This window comes from Pygocentrus nattereri, chromosome 1 (genome assembly GCF_015220715.1).
Source record: "Pygocentrus nattereri isolate fPygNat1 chromosome 1, fPygNat1.pri, whole genome shotgun sequence".
Classification (NCBI taxonomy): domain Eukaryota; kingdom Metazoa; phylum Chordata; class Actinopteri; order Characiformes; family Serrasalmidae; genus Pygocentrus; species Pygocentrus nattereri.
Window position 1 is genome coordinate 20,617,890 of NC_051211.1, and position 11,730 is coordinate 20,629,619.

At 40.1% G+C, this 11,730-nt stretch overlaps 1 protein-coding gene across 1 annotated transcript; it reads right to left on the reverse strand.

The window, feature by feature from the left end:
• Positions 1 to 325: 325 nt before the first annotated feature.
• Positions 326 to 11,304, reverse strand: necap1 (NECAP endocytosis associated 1). The gene is made up of 8 exons (XM_017718572.2): positions 11,092 to 11,304; positions 7,161 to 7,261; positions 6,449 to 6,553; positions 5,846 to 5,927; positions 3,971 to 4,079; positions 3,683 to 3,827; positions 1,990 to 2,083; positions 326 to 1,458 (listed from the first exon to the last, which is right to left on the reverse strand). The coding sequence occupies exons 1-8, from the start codon at positions 11,184 to 11,186 to the stop codon at positions 1,398 to 1,400; spliced, it is 792 nt and encodes a 263-aa protein (XP_017574061.1). The 5' UTR covers positions 11,187 to 11,304; the 3' UTR covers positions 326 to 1,397.
• Positions 11,305 to 11,730: the final 426 nt, after the last annotated feature.

Consider the following 11,730-nt stretch of genomic DNA (forward strand, 5'->3'; position numbering starts at 1 on the left):
TAATTTAAATTACAAGCGTTAATACTCACATTTAATATCAATTATATACTGCATTTTTCTCCTGAAAAATATTTAAATCTGCACAGCTACACTACAATTTCCCAACAATGCCATATTTGTGTTATTTTCACTTACAAAACCAAAAAACCTCTCATTTGACCAAGGCTGGTTAAATTTTTGTATCTGACTCTATGTTCAGTTCCCCTACACTCCTATTCATTCTTGGTCTTAATAGTCTCCCATCTATAAAACTGGCCTAGTTTGGGTCCAAAAGCATCCTCAAAGGAGCAGAAGCTTGCATACAATGGAATACATCAACTCATGATCAGAAGGGGAAACCATTTAATTGGTTTTAAGAAAATCCCTTTAATTTTATTATGACTAAACAATTTTTGTTAATGTTTGTCCTGTGTTTTCCTCCATGTGCTGCAGTGGAGTAACAGGCTTTATTTCTGAAGATTTTATGAATTATACACATCACTTTATGTCTTATTTTACAAGCAATCAGAAAAAAAACTTCACCATTACTTTGGAATATTTTATTCTGGTTTAATATGTAAGTGACCAGTGATTAGTCACATAAATGCATGATGGATTTATAATGAATATGCAGTGATTACAGGTTACAAATTTGACATTTTGTCCCTACCACTTCAGGTAGGTTTAGATTTATTATTGTAGTACTTATTAATATGAGAAATATTACTGCTGTTTAAATTGCCCTGTGTGAGTATACTCCATATAATAGGTATTGTGAGTATATTGGATGTATATTCATGTACAGTATATTGTCTGGTGACAATACATCAGATTCCATTTTAACTACATTTAACATTACACTCAGTCACAGAGCTGCAAACATTCTTTTAAACCCTTCTCACCAATGCAAAGTTGTTAAACCTAAGCCACTAGCGTCTGAAAATCAGTTGAAAGCACTGCATTTCAACATCCACTAGAGGTCATTTTGCTTCTTTTGTGCGATAGGCATAACATGCATTTACATGAAGTTTAAGGAACATTAGCATTATTTAACCTAATCTCTTGACTCAAAACAAACTTACAACAGAAGAAAATGGGCAGGGCTTGAATCAAGTGCCCATTAGCTTTTAAGTGTGCTTTACCCAGGGATAAGTACGGGATATGCATCAAAATTATTGTCTGATGAGAGACTAAACAACACATATGTGGCAAACGGAGATTAGGCAGAAAAACATCAGAGCACTTTAATTGTATTATATGGCTCGGCAAGATAAGCTGGTGATAACAATCTTAACACACAGGTTCTCTAACTGTCCTCATGAATATCTAATACATTTTATTTACAGTGTTTTGTCAGTGATAGACTTATGGGGTATCTCATGAAATGGAGAGAAGAGACAGAAGATGATGAGGTTGCCTCAAAACTGCACCCAGTTCCCAGAAGTAGGATCTTGCCGTGATGCTGAAGGAGGAACAGAACTGCAAAAGGACACAGAAGATCAATACTATAAGGAAGAGTGCATGAGGCATAGGAAAGGCAATTCAACTAGAAGCCATGGGCATTCATACAGTTTTTACTGCATGCAAATCTCAATCTCTTTTTACAGTTTAGGAGAAAGCATCAGGCAGTGTACTTGTAATCATTTCACATGTTTCACATTTTAGTGTGTTTCCTAACCCTCCTCCTGAGATCTACTTTCCAGCACAGTTTAGCTTCAACCTGCATTTTATACACTGCCTAGTAATCCTTAACACTACTGCATCTGAACCAGCCAGTCGGGGACTTGGGGGGGGGTCAATTAGCTGGAGCAGGTGCAGCATACTGTGACTGGAATCAGAGTCTGCAGGAAGGTACATCTTGAGGACCAGGGTTGGAGACCACTGTATTAGACTCAGAGTACTTCATATCAAACTCTCAATGACTTTGTTTACATTTTAAACATTTAACTATGCAGACATTTTTTTAAAAATTGGTGGAATTTCATTTGAAAGAACTGAATGAATTGTTACCTTGCAGGAGCTGAAAAGTCCCCCCAAAGCTCCGAACTCGGGTTTGATTGAACCACTGTATTGGAGTTACTACTGTCCAGTTCTAACAGACAGCCTGATGAGAAAAAAATAATAAGAAGTTAGATAAATAGATTTAACCATTTCTATTTCTGTCTACAATTTTGAGCAATGTAGCAGAAAGTGGTAGTCAAGTAGAGTCTGCAGGAAGGTAGATCTGTGATTGTGGGGTTACATAAGGGATGGATTAGGGATCACTAACCCCATAATGATTTGATTTTCTAATAAAAATCCTAATAATAGTCCATCATAAAACCTCAGAGATTATCATGATTCAATTTTATGACATAATTTTGGTATGACACTGATTAATTAGAAATAAAAAATTGTGACAGAAAATATAAAAAATTTAAGCTTTATTTAAAGAGATTTTCATGATGCGTGATCTGCATAAAACAATACTTTAACATTAACAGAATAAGCTAGTAGTGCCACATCAAAAACAATGGGTACAATTCATTTTCTTTCACATGTCATATACGGTACTGCACGACATCTAATTAAACAGGGTTAAGGATGCTCTCTTTTTAATGAAACATGCAGTTGGTCAAAGATTTTATGTATGGATGATATCTACAACATGCTCCAAGAAGCAAACTGTTTATCACAATAAAATATTGTTATACTGTGCACCTTCACTAAATATTATACAAATATTATACTGCAAGTGGTTCCTATGTAAATACAAATTTGTGGTGCACAATGAGCACATATCATGTTTAAGGATGTAATGATGTAGTAAATATACATACACACACACACACACACACACACACACACACACACACACACACACACACATATATATATCATAATAACTACTATTAAAGTACAAAATGCTGGTACTATGCACCCCCCCCACTCTAGTGACTATTTTCTTAATCTGAAGTTGCTTATAAACTGTAGAGAATCGTTAGAGAAAATTTTCTATTTGAGAACTTTTATTTATGTGAGACAAACTAACCTGGGTAACATAACTAAATTCACATCTTGATCTCAGAATTAAATATTGTACTGAAACTGTTATACCTACTGGGTTGGTAGTCTCAACAACTAGGACACCCAGTTGTTCACATGAATGTTTCCACACTCTACAATGGAATTATGGAACATGCTATAATCTAGAAGCGTTCGCCTATAGGGTTTTCTAGAACATTGTTCCATTCTATTTTTTTCCTGAAGCTAATGAGTTACAGTTGTATGCAAACATTTGAATTGAGTCAAATGACGTTTTGTTGATTTTCTAAGTTAAAGTTTACACAGCCTCTACAGAGAACACACTTAAAAAAAATACATTGTGGCACATTTTGCTATGTGACTATGTTTGTTTTTCTTTTTTTTTTACCAAAATGTTAAATTCAGCAAATGTATAGATGTGTGTTCTCTGTAGAAGATGAATAACTTATCTTCACGTAGAAAATCAACAAAACATGTCATTTAACCAAGTGAGGCTTATGACTGTAGATCAGAGCTGGTATGCATGTCAAGGCACTTTCCATCATTCAGATTAAGTGAACGTCAGGTGCTTTTTTAATATTTCTACCTTTTTTTCTGAATTTGCCCAGGAATTTTCTTAAAGACCGATCAATTCCTGATCTAAAAAAAACAAGAAACAAAAAACCCAAAAAAAACATACCAATCTGTGTTACCCCTACTGACGGCTGTACTGTATTATGATTGGAAGAGGAAGGAGGAGGGGCTATTTTGCCTCCAGGGGGAGGTGGGAGAAGGCCAAGGCCCCCTGAGCTCTGGGGACGGGGCTTATCCCTCTTTTTGCCTTGCTGGAAAAACAAAAACAGAAAGAAAATTACAAAAACTTCACACATAACAGTCCTCTAATGAACAATATACAGGCTAATATTCACCATATTAAATCTACTCCGGTTTCAAGCCCCTGTGTAAAGACAGAGAACTGTTCTCATACCCCGATGTTGAGTGTGATGGTCTGTCCTTCCTTAAATCCTAGATCTAGTTTGGGTCCAGAGTCCACAGCCTGAGCGTTTTTGATGATTTCATTCTCTTGTTTTACCCACCTTCAAGAGAGTGAACACACAACTCATTACCTTAACATCAGCATGCAATGCATCTACAGTTTTTGTAACTAGTACAGCAGACTGCCAGGCTGTACTAGCACGAGCCAGAACCACACTTTGTCAGTTATATAACAGAACTGTGAAGCTGGCGCCCAATCCCAAGTGCTGACGAGACATGTGAGGCCGGCACTTGAAACCTAAGAGAGGCTAAGAGAAAAATGGCCAGTAGAAAGAAGACAGCTGAAAAACTCAAGCAGTGAGATGGAGTGAAAATCAAGTAAAGGCCATTGACGACTGTTGGTTTGTGTTGGTGTAAAATAAAGTATATCTGCTGCAATGGTCACCAGTGCCTCATGCATCCTTCCTACTACCAGCATAGGACATGGCATGCTACTTTTACCTCAAAGAGTAACTACACCCCACTACTTTCAGGTAACTCCTATGGAGTTAATTTTGTGCCAACAACAGCCACGAACGTACCTTGAACAACTGGCATAAAGCTGCTTAAGAAAAGATGGCATGATTGGTGCACTCACCGGAACAGCCCCTCGACAGCTCTGACTGGCTGGAGTTTTGACACAAATGTTCAGACATTTTGCAGCGAGCAGATGTGAAGCGTGCTGTGGAGCTGAACCGGAGTGTTTTGCACATACGAGCTCTGAAAGGGAGGCATCGTTGTGCCAATTTTCAAGTTTTGAATGAAACCAGAGTGTTTTGTTGAGCAAATCCGAAGGCGCTTACCTGCACACTTGCTGACAAGGGCACTGAAGTTCATTAGCAGTGCGCTCAGAGCACTGCCGTCCTCTCAAACCGGAACATTCCTCTCTCAAACATCAGGATCTTCTCTCAAACATTTTGGCACAAATTTAACTCCATGTACCCCACCCCGGCTCAACTTGGAAAATTGCTAAAAATAAAAATTACTTTTTTAAAATGGGCGGGGCACATTAGTAGCATATCACTGACTGACTGATTTGCATGCTGTGACTTATCATACACCTCATCTGTGCCTATAGCAGAGCGCCCCTCTGGTTCAAGGCACAAGCGACCATGATAATGTTATTTTTACGCTTTTTAAAGATGTGTTTTAGCAAGGCTGGTGAACATTATTATTACAGAACAATGCATGTCAGCGATTAATGGGAAAAAAGTCTTAGACTGCAGTTACTGCAGTTAAGCGGTGTTAACATGTTACATTAAAAGAAGTCGTTCTGTGCCTCACAGCGATACGCAGCAGTGATGACAGCATTACGGATGAAAATGGATGATTAGCAGAGGAGTTAGCAGTGTGAATATTTGTAATTAAGGTGTTAAAAAGGCAAGAGAATGCTCTTTTTTTGCTATATAAAACTTTATAGAGACAACAAATAGATGTTTATCATCCATGGTACTCTGCAGTGGATGGCAAAAGCTGGGAAAACTGAACTCTTGACAGAACATTCTGCTGACTGCTGCTGTACATTGCAATGGCAGAATATTCCGGCGTTGCTCCTTTGAAAACATTGGAATATCCAGTTTGCCTTTAACATCCTACCTCAAAATGTAAACTCATGCATTAATGGAACGAGAGGGAGAGAGGGAGGGAGGGAGGGAGGGAGAGAGAGAGAGAGAGAGAGAGAGAGAGAGAGAGAGAGAGAGAGAGAGAGAGAGAGAGAGAGAGAGAGAGAGAGAGAGAGAGAGAGAGAGAGAGAGAGAGAGAGAGAGAGAGAGAGAGAGAGAGAGAGAGAGAGAGAGAGAGAGAGAGAGAGAGAGAGAGAGAGACTTACTTGAAGTGGTCCTGCAAAGCAACATTGAAATCAAATGCATCTCCCCTGTCCCCAAAACCGACTCCAATGAAAGCACTGCGACCTGCAATACCAGGAAGGGGCTGTTCATTTGCTGACTGCATTGTCATGTTTCTAACTTTACTTTGTACCAAGCCTTTACAGCATAAAAGCTCTATAAGGTTAACTCTTTAAAAATGGTTCTTGAAGTGGACTTTAGTAAAGCCAACAGTTCTGTATAGAACCATGAACATTGAATGCTTAAATGGTTCTTTGAGTGTTTATGGTTCTATAAGGAACCACTGTCTTGACTAAAGAATTCCTGAAGAACCTTCTTTTTTAAGAGGCATATTAAACAAATGATAATGTACAAGATTTTGAAACAAAAGAGAATCACAGAAAAGATCATTAAAAGAACAGCACTCCAAAGAAATGGAAGAAAAATAGAGGACTATGGATGCACAATGACAATGGAACCCTACATCAAGAAATGTTACATTTCTCTGTAATGCTACTCCAGATGAATCTAGTGGTTACAGTGAGTGCCATCAGTCAGGCATTAGAAGAGTTCAGATTTGATACTGAAAAAAGTATGCATATATTCACCATTGTCGTCCTGTATTCGGAGCACAAAGTAACGGCTGGAATCGTTAACTGTCTCCACCGCAATGCCTGGATATTCCTGAACTGGCGCCTGAGCAAACAGCTCACCTGAAGAACAGGAGAAGAACAAGGCTTAAATATCTGGATTTAATGGTCAATTTGTCAAATGCAGTCGTACAGACTTTAAAAACGAGCAAGTGGGATATGTATTCTATGTATTTATTTTTTGTTTGTTCATTTCACTCATTCTTTAAAAAAGAAGGCGCCACAATTAGTTCTTAGTTTAAAAAAAAAAAAAAAAAAAAACTTTTGTGAAGAAGAATATGAAGAACTTTCAAAGGGCTTAAAGCAGGCTCAATCGACCAGCCTAGGAGGACCGGATGTGAGAGAACTTCATACAGCCACACATTAGACTGATGATTATATTGCCATTTAAATGAAAACCTGCGGCAGCAGGAGTTCTTCACACACACATATCTCATTTACAAGAATGATTCTTTTAAGCCCCATCCACTGCAATGATTTGTAGGGAACTAAAAAGTGCTTTGTCCATGGGATCACGCAAAAACACCTTTCTGGGACAGTTATTCTTAAAATTGCTGATGCCTCATAGAATATATTTTCTTAAGCTTATTCAACCTGAAGAAGACTAATTTGGTGCTACAAAGACAGTGCCACAATAGATTGTTCTATTACAGAACAGTTCTTCCCTTACCTGAGACTTTGTCTTCCAGTTTGATATATGCCACCTTCCCCTTCGCTGTTATCCGCATGCGGCCTGTCCAATCAGGAGCATCCAACTTCCAGTCAGCTGCCCTGCCAAAAACATAACACCAGAGTTCAGGCTGACAAGGCCAGTAATGGCTCGGCACACATTGCTGGTGCATCTTATTTGTTTCCTCACACATCAAAAATCTTTCTATATATCTGATATATAATCTATATTTCTATTCACTGGCCATGATTCATTTCATTAATAAATAAATGCAATAAATAAATACATTTTTAAGTGCTGCAATGAACAAATCAAATTACCACACGCACAGTGCTAAAGTGATGTAATTAGGTTTGCAGAAACGTGGCTTCAGAAGCTCAGCGAGCACTTCCCTGCACTGGGCTTAAAGCCAGCTTTCCAGCAAGAAGAGCAAGAAACTTAACCATTTAGCTAAACAGCCAATTACAAAGCACTCGAGCACACCCCAAAAACTACTCCATCCTGAACTACTAACCAGGATTCAAACATCAGGACTATTCGTACTCTCAGTATTGTGTGTCAAATGCCCGGTCCTCAGGGGCCCCCGCACAGCCCACATTCCTTCTTCATGTGTTGCGTGTTGGGTTGTAGCAAAAATGTGGACCATCTAGGGGCCCTGGTGGCAGAGCTGGGACGCATCTATAGGGTAAAATGGATGAAGCAAAACTGGCTACTGTCACAATAAAGCTGCATCATCATAAGAAATTAAATATATGTTTATTTATTTTTATAGGCCTATATTAAAAAAAGTACACATTTGTTTGTATCCTAACAGCAAACCTGAATAGAAAAGCCGTTTAGGGAATCCTCTTCGTTTTTACACCGGAAAACCTTGTGGAACACACAATTTCTACTAATTCACCACGTCTTTAGCAGTCATACAGCTTTTAATGCGTCGCTGTGTGACACGGTGTCCTTGCTCAGCCTTACAATGCCCAAAAGGTATTTTGTTTTATTATTATTTAGCTCAATAATGAATGGTTATTTGGGATTATTTAGCTTTTTCTTTAAAGGACAGGTTGGTTACACTGCTGTTTACATAGGAAAAAACTTTATCACTTTATTTATCACTTCTAAGATCACCATCATGATAGCCAACAGCTTTTTTGCATTTTATGTCCATATTGTGGCGCTCTACAAGCCAGTGGTTCCCAACCCTGGTCCTGGAGAATCGCTGCCCTGCACATTGTAGCATTTTTCCAAATCAACAACCCCTTACTGAGCTAAACTGTGTGTGTTAAAGCTAGAACTCCTTTCCACACATTTGAGGTTGTTCTCCAGGACCAGCTGAGGTCCGGTGCAGGCAATCTACAAACATAGCATTTTACAAAAACTATTCAGCAAACTGAATGATGCACTTTTAAGATTTTAGTGAAGCACAGAGTGTGAAACTTTAACCAAATAAAATAAAATGAATGGACTCAATTTTTTTAAGGTGTTTTTGTCTACTAGTGCTTTTTGTCTGCTCCAGTATCCAATCTTAGAAAATTGTGATTATGAGATTGTGCCTCAGGGGCATCATTAGACCTAATTTAGTAGGACACATGCTCCAGTCAAATGTTGCTGTGCCCCACTAAAGTCATGGTGGTAAGAAGGCAATCAGAAAACCACAAAGCTTTCTGTTTTATCCTGGACTGCTAAGCAGAACTACAGGACACGCCAGAATTCACTACTGCACTACACTTGCCCCAGCAGCTTGAACGGCTAATACGTCAGTCACACTCAATTTCTTTCTTCTTTTTTTGCATGTCTGTGACAATATAATAAAATGAAATGTAAACAATTAAGACAATAAAATAACCCTTTCTCATGAAGTGAAAGATCAGTCAGAGCATGGAGAAGAAGGGATAAGATGAACAGAACAGGGAGGAGAAAGAGAGAATACAACATAGAGGAAAAGGGAAACAAGCATCAGAGAAATGAATGTCATTGATAAAAAAAATGATAATAATGATAAAAAATACCGTTTGTGTTCATTTGTTTTTCTTTTCTCATCCATGGTGGAGTAGCACCCACTTTAGTGTTAAATCACTGAATCTATTTAGTGTTTAACATGCTTTTTACCAGACGCACAGTTGTGCCGCTACAACTGACTGGCAAGCAGAGGATACAGCTGTGCCCCTCAATATGACAAGTAGTCTAGAAAAGTAAGCTAAAGTTAAAGACAAGTGATCAAATTTACAGAGCCCTGCTGGTGACATCGCATATCAATAAAAACAATGCAAGACTTAGTAGAGCATGGGAATGAGATAATTAAGTTGTGGCCACCACATAGCAAGGAGTAAGAACGAGATCATGCAACCACACATTCCTGCGCCTTACTAAATCGTGGCCATACATTAGGATCTCATTCCTGCGCCTTACTAAATCGTGGCCATGCATTAGGATCTCATTCCTGCGCCTTACTAAGTTGTAGCCATGCATTAGGATCTCATTCCCAAGCCTTGCTAAGTCATGGCCATGCATTAGGATCTCATTCCCAAGCCTTGCTAAGTCGTGGCCATGCATTAGGATCTCATTCCCAAGCCTTGCTAAGTCGTGGCTATGCATTAGGATCTCGTTCACGTCTTACGAAGTCGTGGCCACGCATTAGGATCTCGTTCCCATGCCCTGCTAAGTTGTGGCCATGAATTAGGATCTCGTTCCCAAGCCCTGCTAAGTCGTGGCTATGCATTAGGATCTCGTTCACGTCTTAGGAAGTCGTGGCTATGCATTAGGATCTTCTTCCCAAGCCTTGCTAAGTCATGGCCATGCATTAGGATCTCATTCCCAAGCCTTGCTAAGTCGTGGCCATGCATTAGGATCTCGTTCCCATGCCCTGCTAAGTTGTGGCCATGCATTAGGATCTCATTCCCAAGCCTTGCTAAGTCGTGGCTATGCATTAGGATCTCGTTCACGTCTTACGAAGTCGTGGCCATGCATTAGGATCTTCTTCCCAAGCCTTGCTAAGTCATGGCCATGCATTAGGATCTCATTCCCAAGCCTTGCTAAGTCGTGGCCATGCATTAGGATCTCGTTCCCATGCCCTGCTAAGTTGTGGCCATGAATTAGGATCTCATTCCCAAGCCTTGCTAAGTCGTGGCTATGCATTAGGATCTCGTTCACATGTCTTACGAAGTCGTGGCCACAAATTAGGATCTCAATCCCATGCCTTACTAAGTCATGGCCAAACACATACATATCTATCTATCTATCTATCTATCTATCTATCTATCTATCTATCTATCTATCTATATATATAGGTTATTAATATAATGCTTAAGACTGATTTATTTTGGCCTAATATGTATTTCTAAAAGCACTGACATGCAGGACATTTAAGGCAAAATAGTTTTTTACATTTGGTCAGATTTACTACTAGTTCATATATAGGACACGTGCAGGTTCACTAGTCATGTTATAAATGGCCGTGCGTGTGTTGCAGACGTTGCGACTCCTGGTTCCTGTCACTACCCCTGGAAAGAAACGAGCCAACGTTTCTCTACAACCAACCATTTCACAATAAAACATTCTGAATGACTCTGTTCACCTCTCAGCCTCGGAATTATGCAGAAATTGTGAAAAATTGGAGAAATTCCCTTCAATACTCCAGAAGCGTGAGGCCTCCATTACAGTTACATTCAGAAACCCCTGACAGGAAAAACAGCCCAGCCTGCTCGAGTGAAGAGACGAGACGGGCGGCTCGAGATGCTGCTCGGTTCTCTGAAACGGTTTGCTCCCGACATTAAAACTGCCCACAGCGCGGACAGACAGGCTGCCCTCCAACACGCCGCACCGCGCACATCCTCAGAGAGGAGGCTGGTAGCCGCTGAGCGGACAGTGCTGCGGACACCTGCTGTCGGTTGACTGAGGCCCGCTGCCGTCTGATGTAAACGAGGTAGCCTAACGTTACCTGTACCCGCGGTTCGTGGCCCGCGGCGGGATGCGGTAAACGTTGACATCCGGCTTCACGCACAGAACCGACTCATATTCCCCCTCGGTCGTCATCTTGAAAGAAGCCTATTCGACGCGGGTCATTTATCAGCCTTCATCCGATTCGGCTTCTGCTGGCCAGCCGTTTACAGCGACGTCAGTGACGCTGACGACACTGGAGACCTCCAAGCTTAAAAGCTACGCAGCACGTCTCCCTCGATCTGACAGCGCGCGGATGGGCAGAGGCGCTCACAGCTCCGGCCGGCCTGTGATATACAGATCAGCGGGAGAGGCACGCGTTCATACAGGAGAGGAGAATTCCACAACAGCGCCTTCAAAACCCACATTTATATCATTTTAGCTATATTAGAAAACCACAGAGCCCATAAAGAGACATGGAGGTTATGTTTTTAATAAGAAACAGACAACAATTTATATATTGAGACCACAAATCAATATGTTGAGGCCACTATTTACTATTTTGAGGCCACGAATTTATACTGGGGCCACGAAATAATATACTGACACCACATATTAAAATATTGAGACCACAAATCAGTACGTTGAGACCACTATTTACTGTTTTGAAGCCACAAATGACTATATTAAGGCCGTAAAT